At 34.5% G+C, this 17,817-nt stretch overlaps 4 protein-coding genes across 6 annotated transcripts; 3 read left to right on the forward strand and 1 right to left on the reverse strand.

Moving 5' to 3' along the window:
* Window positions 1-758: 758 nt before the first annotated feature.
* LOC114178002 (zinc finger (Ran-binding) family protein) lies at window positions 759-3,876 on the reverse strand. 3 transcript variants are annotated; one of them, XM_028063663.2, is made up of 7 exons: window positions 3,516-3,876; window positions 2,178-2,578; window positions 2,050-2,077; window positions 1,725-1,789; window positions 1,438-1,613; window positions 1,206-1,286; window positions 759-1,033 (listed from the first exon to the last, which is right to left on the reverse strand). In XM_028063663.2, exons 1-7 carry the CDS (start codon window positions 3,703-3,705, stop codon window positions 982-984), a joined length of 993 nt encoding a protein of 330 aa, XP_027919464.1. In that variant the 5' UTR covers window positions 3,706-3,876; the 3' UTR covers window positions 759-981. The 3 variants fall into 3 exon arrangements, with proteins under 3 accessions (XP_027919464.1, XP_027919463.1, XP_085527514.1); XM_028063662.2 differs by having other exon boundaries at window positions 1,716-1,789; window positions 3,516-3,874; XM_085671388.1 differs by lacking the exon at window positions 3,516-3,876 and adding an exon at window positions 2,931-2,949 and having other exon boundaries at window positions 1,716-1,789.
* A 1,250-nt stretch (window positions 3,877-5,126) lies between these two features.
* LOC114175460 (fe(2+) transport protein 1-like) lies at window positions 5,127-7,047 on the forward strand. Its single transcript, XM_028060218.2, has 3 exons — window positions 5,127-5,758; window positions 6,089-6,238; window positions 6,742-7,047. The coding sequence occupies exons 1-3, from the start codon at window positions 5,138-5,140 to the stop codon at window positions 7,045-7,047; spliced, it is 1,077 nt and encodes a 358-aa protein (XP_027916019.2). The 5' UTR covers window positions 5,127-5,137.
* Window positions 7,048-7,811: 764 nt separating this feature from the next.
* LOC114175461 (endoglucanase 2-like) lies at window positions 7,812-10,672 on the forward strand. The gene is made up of 6 exons (XM_085670232.1): window positions 7,812-8,049; window positions 8,131-8,414; window positions 8,501-8,938; window positions 9,395-9,542; window positions 9,716-9,882; window positions 9,960-10,672. Exons 1-6 carry the CDS (start codon window positions 7,812-7,814, stop codon window positions 10,287-10,289), a joined length of 1,605 nt encoding a protein of 534 aa, XP_085526358.1. The 3' UTR covers window positions 10,290-10,672.
* A 2,111-nt stretch (window positions 10,673-12,783) lies between these two features.
* Window positions 12,784-17,509, forward strand: LOC114178717 (uncharacterized). Its single transcript, XM_028064775.2, has 3 exons — window positions 12,784-12,939; window positions 14,828-15,684; window positions 17,094-17,509. The coding sequence occupies exons 2-3, from the start codon at window positions 14,831-14,833 to the stop codon at window positions 17,266-17,268; spliced, it is 1,029 nt and encodes a 342-aa protein (XP_027920576.2). The 5' UTR covers window positions 12,784-12,939; window positions 14,828-14,830; the 3' UTR covers window positions 17,269-17,509.
* Window positions 17,510-17,817: the final 308 nt, after the last annotated feature.

Raw genomic sequence — 17,817 nt, forward strand, 5'->3', positions numbered from 1 at the left:
TGCTTGGAATTTCACATTAGTTTTACAGAAGAACTAACAACCCTGACCAAATTATGATTCCACAAGCAGAGAATTTGATTTCTAAACAAACCTAATGATGTGAATGATGCATGTAATCTTTTTTGTTTAATGGGATAACATTATTGTTTTTGGTGTCTTCTATGTTGGGCTGAGAGGAGTCTGCTATGTAATAAATAACTAGAATCAGTGGTTTTTCAAGTAAATCCGTGTATTAATACGTGAAATAGAAGGTATAAACCAATTTAATTGTTGACATTTTAAATCCTTGTTTTAGTTCTTGATTTTAGAAATAAATTATTTATTTCAATTTTCTTTCGTACAGTTTTTCCCTGACGCTAGAAATTAAAGTGAATACCCTTCTAAGAAATTGCTGACAAATAAGTGAGAATCTTGAAAAGACGGACGAAAGCATTGGTATGGTTTACTCCTAGTAACCACGTATAAATATACTGCTACTTAAGTAGTAGAGCATGAGTATAAATACCCTAGTAAAGCCCTGGTTACATGCACAGGAAATTTGGATTAGTCTTCTGAGTTTTATAGATGTGCTAATTCTCCAGCTTGCAGTTAGTGATAAATGGCATTGAAACTCACTGAACACCATAACTAAATTCCCTCACGTGAACAGAGAGGGATGTAAAAACCATGAAGACACTTCTGAACCAATGTTCTTAAAACAATATAACTGAAAAATTGAGGATAAAAACCAAAGGTCACTAGAGGAGAATACTCACAACTTGTCCACAATCCTCTATCAAATAGAATATTTATAGTAAGCCATACATTTTCAGAAACTAAAAGATATGATGGCACTGTGCATAAACCATTATGTCTTACGCAAATATAACGAGCATGTCAGAGAACATCAACGCGTTTTGCTGCCAAAATAACGCTAGAAAATCAAAACAAAACTCAGCCAAACTAGGGCACGTCATAGCAATTTAACTAATAAATTCAACATTACACAACATTAACAGGTTGCATGGGGGCGGCCATTTTTTGAGTTTTGCACCTGCAAATGACAAGCATCGATTATTCAGTGCAACTCGGGTGCAACAGAAAAGGCAAAACATGTTTAATTGCTAGATAATGAGTTAAAAACGCACATAATTTTGTCTTCATTTTAAAGGCGTTTATTTAATTTGCACCCCAAAAACAGAATATAATTCGAATGAGATAATAACCTGTTACACTGTAGTCTTGAAGCATAATTATGATTATTGCAATTTGAGCACATCCAGTCTCCACTGCGCCATTGCTTTGCTCTAATAGGTACAATAGATAAAATAAAAGTATTTAAATTGTGAGCCAATCAAAGTATGATAGCATCTTTAGATGTGCTATTAAAAAATATAATAAATGTGTCTTCACTCTTCAATAATATTACACGATACTCAGGTGCGAGGAATTAGTTACCCTTTTCCAAGGAGGGCAGGTGTAGAAACTTGAGGTGGAAGAAGTGTGGCCAATGGCAAACTTGGAGTTGTACTTGAGTTCATGCTGGGATAAGAGGGGAAGACTCCAGGTTTTGGATCTGCACCTGTCCCTACCACTTGATCTAAACTTGTATATGTTTGCTGTTGATCATTTGTCTGCAAAATAAGTAAGACAGTAAGAGGCTTCTAAAACTATCACAACAGAATTTTAAAACGACAGAAGTGCATCAGAAATTAGCTAAAAAACAAAGTCCTTACAGTTCCTACATTCAATCTCTTGTTGTCCCAGTCATAAACCAACTCTTCAGAGGCTAGTCGCTTTGTCCCAAGTGCTTCACACCAAAAAAGTGGAAACAGCATAAAGATTAACATGAATTGCTAGAAATTGAAAACCATTTTTGATATTAAATAACCAAAAATATTCTTATCAATGCAATGAAGACCGGGAGGACTATCTGTGGGACACTAGAGCACCATAAGAAGGTATGTTCCAAGACTTGTGCACTAGTACAAATTATCTTTGATGGAAGACACCTATTAGGCATTTTGCACCTAACAAGGCTACAAACTATACAAAGGAAGGAAGTCATACCAGGTTGAAAGGCATTGCATTTTTTACACTGCAAATAGTTTCAACATTGAATCAGAAAAATAATGAACACTTCAACTCTTGTACACTGTATAACTCAACAACACTTTCAAGTAGAATTCAAGACATACCTGGGAGCGGGACGAGTAATTGTGGAAGCCACAGTTACAGATCCAGTCCCCATTGCGCCATCCCTTCGGAACAGATAAGTTCTGGTTGGTGGAATTGTCAAGAGGGTGTCCAGAGCTATAATTTCCACCAGGTAGCCATATGGAAATCGGTTGCACACCATACTTATCTGCTCCAAGAATGGGCCAACTGGAGTTTAAATGTAGTGACTGTGGCGGCGCTCCACTGCCAAGCAATCCCATATTCATCTTTTGTTCTGGTCCCCCTGGGCCCCTGGAATAATAATGTGAATAAGTGGGGAATGATGCTCCAGTCATCGCAATTGCAGGCATGGCTGCTACTTCCTTTGGTTGTCCACACTTCTTGCACTTCTCTCTTGATGCATAATTGTTGTTAGTGCAACCTATTGTTCCATGCATACAAACCCAGCCCCAGAAAGCAGCCAGAGGGGAAAGGAATCCAAGCATACGCACACCAACACGTCCCACGCACACCAACCCGTCCATCCCACACAAAATACACATACAAAAAGCACAAACATCTCAACCTAGGCGATAGCAAGTTCTTCATCTCAATTTGAAACAGAATATCATAAACCAAAATCAAATGTCATGCTAGGTCGTGCATCTTTCTAACATCAATCATTTTGTAAAACCCAACTATGTATGAAAAGAAATAAATAGAACATAATACATGGTGTCATACGTGAGTACTAGAATTTAAAAAAACAGAACAAATAAAGCTGAAATACTAACAAATTTACACTATGAACCAGTTTGAATCAGCTTCTCAAGAAGCACCTACAAGAAAAAGAACTAAATCAAGAGAGTTTATAATCTGTTTTCTCAACTAGATCCCTTTATAAATTCTATCCAATTTCAGTCCTTACAAATTACAAAACCTATGTGCTTCCAATCCTGAACGAGAGATTAAAAAGGCAGTCTTTGTTATATGGAAGGAACTAATGATTAAAAACAAACAAAATTTAAATAAAAAATATATAAGCCTATATATACTATCTATCCACTCGTATATTCTATCAAGTGTTTCACAGATGACCCAAAAAAAGACGCACACTAGGTCACGCAGTATAAAAGATGATTCAAGAAAGGTCAAATTTCCCAATTCCATTTCACTCCTACATTTTCCAGTGCACCAAGAAACACATACAAGAACAGGTTCCTAGGTGGGCAAGGAAGAACCCCTCCGGAGCAGGAATAAGTAAAACAACAATCACATAAAAATGAGTGAATGAAAGGAGAAAAAAAAGGAGAAAGGTTTATGAAAAGGATGTCTGGGAAGAAAAGGAAAAGAGAGAAAAATGGGTGGTTGGGGCTAACCGGTGCAGATCCAATCGCCAATACGAGGAAGCCACTTGGAATCAGCGGGGGTTTTGGTATCGACGAGGAGGCGCGGTTGCTTGCATCGATTGCAGAATGATCTGAAAGCATAGTTCCTGTTGTTGCAACTGCTGCACTCCCAATCCCCTTCTCTCCCTTCTCCACTTTCAGCTCCTTTCGCGCTCAACATCTTCTTCCCCTCTTAACTCAACTCAACTCCACAACTCTCTCTGTCTCTCTGTGTGTCGCACAAAACAAACCACACCGGAGACAGATTTTTATATGGGTTCGAAGATACTAACGATAAATAAATAATAAATATATATAACAGAGAGACAGAGGAAGGAGAAGCAGCGAAAATACATGTGAATTTACTGGAGTCAAAAACAAAACCTCAAATACTGATACTTTTGGTAAATTTTTACGAGTTCGGAACACATACACGGGCCTTATTCTGATCCAGTGGGCCTCCGTTATTGCTTTCTTTAGAAAGTCATTTCTACCCTTTTTCTTCTTGCACCCCTATAAAATCCCTAATCTCCAAAATACCCTTCATTAAAATTAGGTTTAAACATTTAACCCTATCTCACTCTTTCTTAGAGTGTGAGGAATGAGTTGAGGAAGAGGAAGAGATTGAAAGGATTAGAGGGTGAAATTGATGTTGTCTTTAGAGATGTCAAAAGAATTTGTATCTATAAATATACACAGATAAAACCTGTAACAGATAGAAGATGAATATTGTAAATGGATACTCACATGTAATAAGTATGAATCTTTTTTATACTCACATGTTAATAGTACGAATATGATATCATAGTAACTATATCCATATATACCCGTTGTAAACAAATGTTTCAATTCCCTCTGTTTAGACGAAGATTTTTATTTGGTATCTAAATTTCATTCTCTTACAAATTGTTCAATATTACAATTCCAAGTATTTATACTTATATATAAAAGATAATTCATATATTTCGTGTCTGCGTCTATTTTTCAATTGTACTTTTTATACACGTAATAAATAACAAATTATTTATAATAATAATAATTTTATTATTTTTTATTATTATAAAAGAATTAAACACACATATTTTTTCTTAGATAATAATGATAAAGTTTACATCAAATAATTGTTTACGATGCTGGAAGTTCATCACATTATTATTTATGTATGGACTTTCCATTTTAAAACATATTTTCAATTAGAAGTAATGCAAACTTAATTAATAAAATATTGAAAGACGAAGAAATATTTTTATTTATTTCCATGTTTTTAACAAACATTTAAATTAGTAATGTTAATTATAGAATATTACACCTAATCACTGTTTTTGAGTTTTATTACCAAAGTTTGTCGGCACGCGAAATATTGTAAACGAAAAAGTTGCACCATGTGGAACACTAGCGCCACCATGGAAGTGAAACAGTGAAAATGTGTGGGGCCCACACCTAGCACACGCAGACACGAGCATCCAAATTAGTTACATTATGTTGAGTTCGTTACGAGATCCTCTATACAGTTAGAGTAACGATAGTTTCATATCACTATTAATAATTTGTTTTTATATATTTAATATTTTTCCAAAAACACCATTCATTCTCACACTCAATTTTAGTCTCCCATGGCACCTCGTCTTGTAGTTATAATAACCGCTATCGTTTTAATTCTCCTGGCGGAGGCGCGTCCTACCACGGCGGAGCAATGCAATGGTAAATGGGAGGAAGGCTGTCGGAACAAGGTGGAGTCGTTGAAACTGAAGGTAATAGCCATATTCAGTATTCTTGTTACGAGCGTGATCGGAGTTTCGCTTCCACTGTTCTCCCGGTCGGTTCCCGCGCTGCGACCGGACCGCGACCTTTTCGTAATCGTGAAGGCTTTCGCTTCCGGAGTGATACTCGCCACAGGTTATATGCATGTGTTGCCGGACTCTTTCCAAGATCTCACTTCGGAGTGCCTGCCGGAACGGCCGTGGCGGAAGTTTCCGTTCACCACCTTCATCGCCATGTTCTCCGCGGTTATCACTCTCGTCGTTGATTCCTACTCTATCAGTTTCTTCAAGAAGAAGCTCGCTGCCTCTAGCGCTAACGCTAGCGGTTCCGCTTCCCTTGAAGCCGGAGAGAGGAAGGAAGTGGAAGTGTGCGGTCATGGCCATGGACACGATGTACATGCAGATGCAGATGCAGATAGAGATGCAAATATCGTGGATGCCGAACAGTTGTTGCGGTATCGTGTTGTGGCTCAGGTTAGTTATCTTTTCAATATCAGAACAAATGGTAGTTTTAATTTAAAAAAATTTCAAATGAAATGATATTGTCAAAGTTTAAGTAAAATATCAACACATAAATCACATTTAGGTTTCTGTTTTCCCAAATTACACTGAAATTTCCATATCTTAGTCATGTTTAAGGCTATTGCATATAAATTAATTAAGACATATTTAATAGACATACATTTAGTTAAAATGTCCTTATTGATTTAATCTAATAGAGTGATTTGAAATAGTTTTTATCATTGTCATGGTTGTTTTAGAGTGTTTTAACATTAATTTGATGTGGTTTGGGGAATGATTTAGGTGTTGGAGTTAGGGATTGTGGTGCACTCAGTGGTGATTGGTTTGTCAATGGGAGCTTCGATGAATCCATGCACGATTAGGCCTCTCATTGCTGCGATATGCTTCCATCAAATGTTTGAAGGAATGGGCTTAGGTGGTTGTATACTTCAGGTCATTCATTCATCTTATCTCACCATCTATAATTTACTTATGCAATAGGAGAAAAAAAATAAATTAAAAGATCAAGTACACTTTCACCCACTCTAATAATTAATAGAAATATCTTTTCAATCTAGATCATGGTGTTTTACTGAAATTTATATCGTTTTTATCGAAATTGGAATCATACGTGCTATTTTTTCACTAGCAATAACGTTACATGATGAACTGAATATGTTAACCTTAATTAAGGAATTGGTGAGTAACTTTATATATACACTTAACAATTATAAGTTGTTTTGTACAAATAAAAAAAGTTAAATTTTTTTTAACTTGTTTTATCATGAAAATAAATAAATAATTAAAAATATAATAAGTAATTATTAGAATTTTATTATCTTTTTATTAAGGAAAGAAATGAATTTTAGTGTGATTTAAGAAGACTTAGAGTGAAGTATAATTTTGTGGTTGTATTTAAAGAAGTGAGTGAGAATAGTTTGATGTTTTTGTGACAGGCTGAATATGGAACGAAGGTGAAAGGTGTAATGGTTTTCTTCTTCTCTACTACAACTCCCTTGGGAATTGTATTGGGGATCGCATTGTCGAATGTTTACAGCGACACTAGTTCAAAGTCGCTTATTGTAGAGGGGGTTCTGAATGCTATATCTGCAGGACTTTTGAACTATATGGCACTGGTTGAACTATTGGCTCCTGATTTTATGGGGTCTAAGATACAAGGCAGCACAAAGATAATGGCTCTAGCATTTGTGGCAGTTTTGCTAGGTGCTGGGGGCATGTCAGTCATGGCAATATGGGCATAATTTTGTAGATTAGAAAGTCATAGTTTTTCTTTTTGTATCAGGGGTAGAATGTATCATAGCTTCAATTTATTATATCAAAATTTTAGCTGTATTATAGGTTCAATTTTTTACATAAAAATTTTAGCTGCTTACACAATAATATTTATGAGTTTTCTAAAATTTTTGCTTGCATTCCGTGAAAAATGGTTGGCGAGTTTGTATACCTGAGGTAAGGCCTCCAGTAAAGACAAAAGATCAGTTGTTACTTAAGGAGTGATTTGAGGTCTGGGAAGATAAAGCGGAATAAAAAGAAACTTTGTTAGTGATTTGATAAATATAATAATTTTAAAATTTTAAAATCATATTTTATAAAACAACTAAATTATTTTTATTAATATTAATTAATTATTAGGGTTAAATATTAAGAAAAGAATAAAAATAGACAAATATTTTGTATAAGAAGAGTTGGCATATTTTTTGAGCACACCCAAACCTTTCTACAAATAATCAGCAGAAGAACCTCAAATCCTTGTCTGTACGTTCTAAGTGGCACCCTTCTCCGGCGGCACAATCACTCGTTACAGTTGCGTCTTGGATTCTCATGCTTTGTTTAATAATTAATAATAATGTAGCAGTTATAGTTTTTTACTTCACTATCATTTTTACAACATCAAAGTAGAACAACACCCTCTACTTGTCTTACTCTACACTCTCTTCTGTATTAGTGGTTTAAAATCAGCATCACTTAGCTTACAAACCGTAGTAATCACCTTATTTTCAATTGAATGGAACTACACCAGCTTAAAGAACCCAACAAAAAGCACAACGTTGTTGCCTTGTTTTGGTGGTTAACAGTGTCCATGATCGCAGGTCTCCTACTAGGTGCTGCTGTTGTTTCTGTAGTAACCAAGTTTGAGGTTCGTCACTCTGATTCCGCTCAACTCACTTCTCACCCCACCAACGTTGTTCAGAAATACGCCTCTGCTCTTCAATTGGCTCTGCAATTTTTCGACGTCCAGAAATGTAATATAACCAACGTTAAGATTATTACTATGTTTCGCAAATACCCAAGTTGATTTTTTGTTGAAAAAATTGTGCTTGTAGCGGGTAAGGTGGAGAATCAGAGGATTTCGTGGCGAGGGGATTCTGGGCTTCGAGATGGGAGTGAAGCGGATTTGGATTTGTCGAAAGGAATGTATGATGCTGGTGACCACATCAAATTTGGGTTCCCCATGGCTTTCACTGCAACTGTGTTGTCTTGGGCGATTCTTGAATATGGAGATCGCATGGACGCGGTGAAGCAGCTACACTATGCACTTGACTCGTTGAAGTGGATCACTGATTATCTTGTTAATGCACACCCTTTCCCAGAAGTGCTCTACATTCAGGTCAACTACTTATTTCCCCAGTTTTTTATCAAACACTGTAAAGAAACTGAATTAAATCAAGCATGTATTTGTTTTGTTGATTGAAGGTGGGGGATCCTGAGGTGGATCATAATTGCTGGGAAAGGCCTGAAGACATGGATGAAGAAAGGCCACTCACTCAAGTTAACTCATCTTTTCCAGGAACAGAAGTTGCGGCTGAAACTGCAGCTGCATTGGCTTCAGCATCTCTTGTTTTTAAGGAGATTGACTTCACTTATTCTAGGATTCTCCTCGGACATGCTCAACAGCTGTTTATTTTTGCTGATACATATAGAGTTTCCTACAGTGTCAGCATCCCTCAAGTGCGGAACTACTATAACTCATCTGGTTTTGGGGATGAACTCTTATGGGCAGGTGTATGGCTCTATCATGCAACTAAGGATCCTTCATATCTCAATTATGTGACAGAGCAGAATGAGAAAGCATTTGGCGGTTTAGGAAGCGTATCGTGGTTTAGCTGGGATGATAAACATGCTGCAACTCAGGTACCACTTATGATCAATGATCACTGACAGACCTGCGTACACGAGGGTGTGTAGGTGTATTCCTAGTTTTGCTAAAATTATTACTAAGTATATGAAAAAAAAAAAAAATTCTCTTTAATCTTATATATTTGAATTTTTTGATCGCTCCTACCTGTGTATAATTGAGAGTGTATAAACATTACTTGACTTATTCCGGTGATTAGGGTCTTAGATGAACTACTGGCTATTATGCAGTGTTTTAGCCTTTGGGAAATAGTCCATGCAGTATCATTCTCTTGGAAAGTCGTTCTAATCATGTTTTCAATTGATTGCTAGTGTTAAAGCTTCTTCTACTCTAAAAATTACGCAGAAATCAAGCACTTATTTTATTCACTTTTCCCTGGTATCTCTCAGATGAATTAGGCATATTAATCTTTGTGATAGATATTCTTCATGTATTTTGTGATTATGAACTAGGTTCTTTTGTCCAGAATAAGTTTCTTTGGGGCAAGAAACATCCCAGATGCAGAGAACCTTGACCTTCAGATGTACAGAGAAAGTGTTGAAATCCTCATCTGCACGCTTCTACCTGATTCACCAACAGCCACCACCAACAGAACAGAAAGTACGATTCATTTCTTCTCTCTAGCATTTGCATAATTTGTGTCTGCCTATTCTTTTTCGTTAATTCAGACTAAAGGGTACCTAGAATTTCATGTTAATAATGCAAAAAGATGGCAAAGAACATATCAAATATTAATTTTCCCATTGGATGAACCAACTATCACCATGTAACAGGTGGACTGATATGGCTGGTGCCATGGAACGCTTTGCAACATGCAGTGGCTTCTGCATTCTTAACTATTCTTTACAGTGACTACATGATGACATCTCAAACGGAGACACTATATTGTAGTGAGAAATTGTATAAGCCAGTAGATCTTCGCAAATTTGCCATTTCTCAGGTATGCAAGTCTTGCAAATAATCATCAGTATGGAATGAATGTGACTCTATTTTACATTTATGGTTGAACAATTTCAGGCAGATTATGTGTTGGGTGAAAATCCTATGAAGATGAGTTATCTTGTGGGCTATGGAACTCACAACCCCAGTTACATACATCACAGAGGATCTTCTATTCCAGTTAATGCTACAACTGGTTGTAGAGATGGATTCAAGTGGTTTCACTCACCTTACCCCAATCCTAATGTAGCATATGGAGCACTAGTTGGTGGTCCTTTCCTTAATGAGACATACAACGATTTCAGAAACAACTCAATGCAAACAGAACCAACAACATACAACAGTGCCCTCTTTGTTGCTCTCTTATCTGGTTTAATCGCAAGTTCCACCGTACCATTCTCCTTCTAAAACTTATCTGCTAAATCTATCGTGGTTGAATCCACAACTTTTTTCACTCTCCCTTTTAAACCTAACAAATCAATCTTATTTCTTCTCCCTTTTAAACCTAACAAATCAATCTTATTTCTTCAAATAGTTGGCGGAAGATCAAACCTACAACTTTTATCTTATTTTCCTTCCATCTAATTACTGAACCACCTTATCGCTGCTTAATTCAAATAAGTAGAAGTTGCATATTAAGTAAAAGTAAAAATTTAAGAATGTACAAGGTGTCAATATCTAAATCCATAGTTTAAAATTTTAGATTGGATTTGATATCGATCCTTTATTCAGATTAGACTCCGTTGAAGTATCATTGATATTGTATCTTGGTCAAAGAATCTCTTCCCTTGATAAAGACCCATCATGAGTGCCATATGTAAATAAACTTTGTGCATTACCTTCTTTGGTAGCAATGTCTTTGTAGTAAACCTTTCAAACAGTTTTGCTTTATTTGGCATCAACACCTACCTTCATAACGAAGAACTTTTCTACTTTATTAAGAGAAGCAACATAATGCGTCATGTACAGAGCTTCTAGATTCCGTTTCTTATCCTTGTGAATAGACTCTTTCTGTTTGGTGTTTTTCTTTATCTTCAATAATCACCAATAATGAAGCAACACCTTCTGCTTTTCTTTATCTTGCTTTGCTACTTCATTACAACATTTATTAATTATTTGATATTTTCAAATATCTGTGATTTATAAAGAATGTACACGCAATATTAATCAGTAATTTTTATTAATAATTGAAACTTATTACTTTACTTTCTAAGCCAATTTACATGACCAATTCATAAATTTTGGTGTTTTAGTTGTATCTCACAACAAATGATGTTATATTATTATAGTCAATGGAATGTGTATTTCTTTTCTTATCATTAAATAAATATAAGTCAACATATTTTTTTTAATATTGAATATTTAATATATTACATTTTTTAAGTAAATACTTGATAAATTATAAAAAATTTGTTTAGGCTTATTTATTTATTGTAGAATTACTATACCATTATCATCATTGCATTGAAAATATTATTAATTAATTATAAATAATAAGTTCAACCTCAATCTCCTTACATAATGTCTCATTAATTCAAGACGACAAACCATATTATCATAAAAAGATTAAGTTATCTAGAAAAATGAGTTGATACTCCACATATTTACTTAGTATATGTAGAAAAATATAAAAGTTAATGTTCTTAACATAATCTCTTAATTTTTTACAAAAATAAATTTATATCAATTTTAACGACAATAATTTGAAGAGAGTTTATGACTATTCATTCACATTAATTGCCATATAATTTTATAGTGAGATATAAATATAAACTATTATCGTCATACTAGAAACTTAAGTTATTTGCAAAAAATATTAATTGATACTTTACACCAATTACATGATATAGAAAAATATAATAATTAACGTTCCTAATATAATGTCATGCTTTTTACTAAAATAATTTTTTATTGATTTTAGCAACAATAATTAGATGAAAGTTTTATGACCATTCATTAACATTAATTGCAAAATAGTTTTTTGTTGTGATGTCAACTTAAATTATATTCTCATTGTTATTGGGAGATTAAGTCGTTACAAAATCAATTGAACTTTACATCACATAATATAGAAGAATATAATAACCAATGATCTTAATATAATTTAGTGATTTTTTTACTGAAATAAAGTTGTATTAATTTTAAAACCAATATAAAGAAGAAAGTATTTGATTATTCATTAACATTAATTGCAAAAACAGTGTTATACTGTGATATAAATATAAATTATTCTCATGATCAAGGTTGGAGAGTTTTCAAACTCGTGAAACTTTTATAAACGTGTAAATTTATTTCGTAAACTTGTAAAATTTATCTAGTATAAAAATAATATTAAAAGTATTAATGACATTTAAGCATTACATAGTACTCCAAATACAATAATAATTTAACATTTCTACTTTATATTAAAAAGAAAAGTAGTAAATCACACCAATAAAATATTATATTACATTAATGTTACATAATATTAAATTATATAAATAACTAAATCATGTATAAATTCATAAGAACATAAGTTGTTAATATGAAAATGATTCAATAGTTAATTTTAAATAATAAGTCTATTGAGATACTGTAATTGTGGTAAAAGTAAGAGAAAATTAACATTTAATTTCAAACTCGTTAATTCATTACTGGTTTGTGAGTTCATTCGAGTTCGTCACAAATTTAATTAGTTTATTAAAAAAATAATTTGACAGTGAATGAACTATTTTTTTTACAACTAACTAAAACTTAAGAGTTAACTCCAAAGAATTAGGAAATTCTTGGTGGTAAATTATATGGATCCACATGGAATTTTCTGAATTCTCGACAAATTTTTGTGGATTAATTTGATGTCGAAGAAAATAAAAATAAAAATAAAATAAAATAAGAGAGGGTAAAGGAAAGTGAGAAATGGCGACAATGAATAAAGCACATGCTGATTATCTCAGAAATGGGTTTTCGTTGCCCTTCTTTTCTTTTTTCTTCCCAACGAAGAGAAAGAAAGATAGCAACACAGAGCCCTAACACCTTCATCATCATCTTCTTCTTCCTTTAACACTTTTCATCTTACCAGGTTTTCTCTCTGTCTGATTGTTGTTTTCTTTCACTATATTCATCTTCTTCTTTTTTTCTTCTGTTTTTCTCTCATCCTTTGTTCCGTATCCAAACTCTCCAATTTTTTTCCCTTTTACTCCTTTTGGTGGGTATTCGGTTTCACCTTTTCGTATTCAACTTTCTCTTCAATTTCGATTCCCCCTTCTTCTCTTATATCATTTTAAAGTGTTCAAGAAAAAAGAAATTGGGGAATCTCAGTTGATACTGTTTAGGTTTGTTTTAGTTCTGTTTGTCGAGATAACCGTTTGACGCATTGCTTCGATCTTTAACTGGTAGGTGCAATAGATTTAAGCATGAGAGCTTTTTGTTATCTACAAAGATAATAATAACAATTAAGAATAACTCTTGCAGAAAGCAAAGTCCGAAGAATTATAGCATATACAACAATTAGCTGTTTTTGTCGGTTGCTTGTTTATCTATTTTCAATTTTTGAAGGTATACTGCGGTTACCTATTTGAATTAAGTTTCCTTTGCGTCGAGCCCAGTTTCAAACAGTGACTGTACTTTGTTAAACTTTATGGGTATGTGTTTTTATAGAGTAGGTAGTTGGCTTTCCAATAGTCCCTGCAGGATAATGGCTCAGTATGGTTTGAATCAATTCTGTATTAGGATCTTGATTAGAAGTTCTGGTCATTGCATGAGATTTGAAATCTGGGAAACATGAACGATGCCGTGCTATTTGTCTAATATCAGTGCTGTACTTATTTCTTGTTAGAATAGGTGGATGTTATAAGCTTCATAGTTTCTGGCTTCAAAAGGCCTCCGGACCCCAAAATATATGTTATGTACGAATTATTGTTTGTAAACGATACAATGTTTATATTTATGTGTAGCTGCTATGACACTTTTACGTAGTAGAATTTCTTGGATCCATGATTGTGGGCTTGTCCACTATTGCGGTTGCTATGGTTGTCATGGTTTTGGCATGTGTTCTGCTTCTCTTGTCATCTATAGCAAGTCTCTGGACAATTGAGTTAATATTATGTCAGTTTTATGCATTTTATTTTAAATTTTTTTGCATACAACTTATTTTTTTTATGCATAATAATGATATATGCCACCATTTAATATCTGCTATTTGCGACTGCTGCATAATTTCTTGGGTGTATTTAATATTTATGATGCATGTGTTGGGACGGGGCAACCTTTGTGAGTATGAGCATCAATCCATCCTTCTCGAATTCAAAATATGAAAAGAGGATCTAATTAATTTAAGACATTTCTTCCTTTTGTTGATCATCGTCATTGAAAAAGACATCTTCTAAAGTTTCTTTGTAAAATGTGAAATAGACAGTTTGTTTGTTTAAAGGAGAAATAGAAACTTCCACAATAAGTTTCTTACTTTCCAACTTAAAGAGATCATTGTGTCTGCCCTCATTAACGTTGTGTTATAATGGTGTTGGAGCATGCTCCAGGAATGTTGGAGCTGCGAAAAAACGTTTTTTTAAATTTGACAATTTAACAAGGTGCCTGACATGTGTCCTACAAGTGTCATATATGTGTTGGTGTCAAACATGTGTTGGGCTCAGAGACACAGTATTGAGGAGCCGTGTCTAAGCTTCATAAATATAAGATTAAAAGGTTAACGATTTTCTTGTGAATTGTGCTTTCATTTTAGGTTTACTTCAATACTTGGCATCTGCGCACATAGCTGCATCCTTATATTGCAGTTATGAAATTGGTTCTTACAATTGAATCCCAGTTACAGATGCCTTATATCTTCATGCTTTCTCTTTGATTGAATTTTGCCATATATTTATAGTTACAATTGTTTGTTACGTATTTTCATATTATCACAACCAGCTTTGTTATAGTTTTCTCATATTGTTTTATTCAACATTAAGCAGGACATGGCAGCAGATGATGGTATGTCAGATTTGAAATCTAAGCTGAGTCAGTCTCATGAAACTTGGAAGCAGAATATTGAAAGAAGTCAATCTCAAGTTGATATATTGGAGGCAAGGATAATGGAAGTAAAGGCTTGTATACATGGCTCAGAGGAAGATGCAAGAAAGGATTTAGAGGTTCTATGGCGAAGAGTCAAGACTACTTCTACCGTGTTGTCCTACTTAAGATCAAAAGCTAGAATCATGGCGGTTCCTCATCTAGCCCATACATCTTGTGGCATAAAAAAGTTAGATGGGGTAGGGCTTGTTGACAAAGATGGGATTCCACTATCAGGTTGGTCTAGGAATGTTGATCTTTCTTCATTTGATGATCCAGGTGAAGAATCTTGGATAGGAATTAACCGTCAGCTTGGCTCATTAGACGAACAAGATGCAGTTTATATAGGTGAGATACTGAAGTCTGTTCAGATGGTCACAGATGTGATGGAAGCCCTTGTCAAAAGGGTTTTATTGGCAGAATCAGAAACTAGAATGGAGAAGGAAAAAGTGAGTTTAGGTCAAGAAGAAAATATGCGGAAGTCTGCTCAGTTAGAGAGTATGTCCATGAAATTAGAAGAGATGGAGCGTTTTGCTTTGGGTACAAATGGTATTTTAAATGACATGCGGCAAAGAGTTGCAGATTTGGTTGAAGAAACAACTAGACAGAGACAACGTGCTTCTGAAAATGAAGAAGAGCTTTCCCGGGTGAAACGGGAATTTGAGTCTCTGAAGTCATATGTTAGTAGTTTAATCACAGTAAGAGAAACGTTACTTTCTTCAGAGAAGCAATTCCAAACTATTGAAAGGCTATTTGAACGGTAAATATTTATATATGCAATTGGTTGTGTTTATTTGACCTGCTTCAAATTGTTTGACTTAGATGGCCCACTTCCTGCTGCCTTTTTATGCTTAAATATACTTTTATACTGGATGGCATGTGTGTTTAAACTGTGCCAAATAATTGTCCTTTTTTCCAACTTGGGGGGGGCATCCTCATGCGTAGGGACAGTGTTTATTATGGACTTGGATATCAGGAGCCCATTTCATGTTATTCTTATATTATAAATTTATTTTTTTAGTGTCATTTAAGAGAGCTAACTTGCTTCTCAGTTTTAGTTTCCTTCATTTTGATTTGGTTATCCAATGATCATAGTGCTTCTTCATTTTGAACAAAATCTGACCCATTTGATTATTTATAACCTCTCCTCGTGGCCCCCATCGCCCCCTCCTTGTCCCATGATGAAGTCTTCTCTTTTATAACTTCTAATTGAGTAACTTACATTCAGTTTGTCCAGTTAGCTTACTAAAATTAGTAATTTGTTTGAGTATAACATAGATCACCCTAGTAAGTTACTTGTTTTATATGTTAAAATATCACCTTATTAGAAGTTGGCATGTTTATCGTTTCTGTTAATTTGCAGATTTTTGTGTTTCTGTGCGTATATAGTTTATGATGTATTTTTCCTGCTACTCCCAACTGTGGCGACCTAAAAAAAGGTGTTCTTAATTTTTCTTTCGGTGAATACCGATTAATTTGGATAGTTTCTGATTGGCATTAGCTACTACTGCACAAAATTTAACTGCTTTTCAAATCACTTTCAACACCTGTTTGATGGATGTTATTGGAAGTACCCCCCTCTGTTCAGGCTACCTTCTATTACTCTGTTGAATTTAGATTATTATATTCTTCAAATGTCCTTGTATTTGTTGGCTTTTTCTTGGGTGTTACAGATTAGTAAGCTAGGAGAGTATGAGAGAATCATAGTTCGTTAGTTAGGAGTTGCCCTTAAATAAGAGGGGTTGAGAGGGAGAGTTGTTTTTGGATTTGGTAAATATTTGAGGTGAGAACCAGGTCGCTGAATACCTGCGGTGTAACACTGTTTTCCATAAACAAACATTATTTTCGTCTATAATTTGTTCCGGTTCTTGTCAGGGTTTGTACTAATGGAGGCTGGTTATATAGCCACACAAGAAAAAATAACTTTTAGAACATTAGGAAGTTGTGTTATTGCTAATACTACGCCAATTGAAGCATAAGTCTGAGGCCCAAAAGTATGTTAATATGTAAGATAACATGAACATGGGTAGGATGGGATGGACAGTGTGTATGTACCTATTCAATTTTTTATGCATGATTGTGTAACACGGGCGTGTTAATATCCCCACGTTTTCTTTTTAAAACAAGATTTATTTGTTTTTTTACTGCTCCATTTTTTCTCTTGAGCAGGCTAGTTGGAAAGACTACTCAATTGGAGGGTGAGAAAATGCAGAAAGAGGCTGAAGTTCAGAAACTTATGCAGGAGAATGTGAGGTTGAGTGCGATGCTTGACAAGAAAGAGGCCCAACTTCTGGCGTTGAATGAACAGTGTAAAATGATGGCCTTGAGCTCTTCAAACCTGTAAATGCCATTGCACTCCACAAAATGCTGGCTTAGCTTTTTCTATTTGACAACTGGAGGCTTCTAAGTGAAGCGTTACAGGATAAAGACCCAGAACAAATCATGCATGGAGGGCTCCGTAAACATCGTCAATGCCTGTCATCTTAATTTCTAATTGCCATTTTAATGCCTCTTTCAAATTTTTTTCCTTAGAATGTAAACTTGGCGTAATTTTTAATGAGAAAAAGACGTGTCTCTTCGTTGTATATGTTTAAAAATGTGCCCAACTTTCAGCCACTGCGTTAAAAATGTAAGTACGGATGTCGAGGGCGCTCTAGAATGAGATGATATACAGATTCAATGGTATAAAGAGATTTCTGTTGTTTTAAATACATTTTCATGCACTAACCAGTGGCATTGCCATATTTTTATGATATGTAACGAGAAAAAATAAAAAATATCGCTCCACGATCGCTCAATATTTCTCACTTGCTTGAAGCGAGTGTTTTATGCTCGTATTCTCAGAACCCAACAGACACATAATACCAGGATGATTGAACTGTGCACGTGAAAT

This window comes from Vigna unguiculata, chromosome 3 (genome assembly GCF_037176805.1).
Source record: "Vigna unguiculata cultivar grain cowpea cultivar isolate G323 ecotype 2 chromosome 3, ASM3717680v1, whole genome shotgun sequence".
In the NCBI taxonomy this organism is placed as follows: domain Eukaryota; kingdom Viridiplantae; phylum Streptophyta; class Magnoliopsida; order Fabales; family Fabaceae; genus Vigna; species Vigna unguiculata.

Coding starts and splice junctions, on each gene's coding strand:
- LOC114178717 (XM_028064775.2), top strand. CDS start 14,831: ATGGCAGCAGATGATGGTATGTCAGATTTGAAATCTAAGCTGAGTCAG. Junction 15,685..17,093: donor ATTGAAAGGCTATTTGAACG/GTAAATATTTAT, acceptor TCTCTTGAGCAG/GCTAGTTGGAAAGACTACTC.
- LOC114178002 (XM_028063662.2), bottom strand. CDS start 3,705: ATGTTGAGCGCGAAAGGAGCTGAAAGTGGAGAAGGGAGAGAAGGGGAT. Junction 1,287..1,437: donor CCTGCCCTCCTTGGAAAAGG/GTAACTAATTCC, acceptor TGTACCTATTAG/AGCAAAGCAATGGCGCAGTG. Junction 1,034..1,205: donor TCAAGACTACAGTGTAACAG/GTTATTATCTCA, acceptor TGTCATTTGCAG/GTGCAAAACTCAAAAAATGG.
- LOC114175460 (XM_028060218.2), top strand. CDS start 5,138: ATGGCACCTCGTCTTGTAGTTATAATAACCGCTATCGTTTTAATTCTC. Junction 5,759..6,088: donor GGTATCGTGTTGTGGCTCAG/GTTAGTTATCTT, acceptor GGAATGATTTAG/GTGTTGGAGTTAGGGATTGT. Junction 6,239..6,741: donor TAGGTGGTTGTATACTTCAG/GTCATTCATTCA, acceptor TTTTTGTGACAG/GCTGAATATGGAACGAAGGT.
- LOC114175461 (XM_085670232.1), top strand. CDS start 7,812: ATGGAACTACACCAGCTTAAAGAACCCAACAAAAAGCACAACGTTGTT. Junction 8,050..8,130: donor ATTTTTCGACGTCCAGAAAT/GTAATATAACCA, acceptor TTGTGCTTGTAG/CGGGTAAGGTGGAGAATCAG. Junction 9,883..9,959: donor GCAAATTTGCCATTTCTCAG/GTATGCAAGTCT, acceptor GAACAATTTCAG/GCAGATTATGTGTTGGGTGA.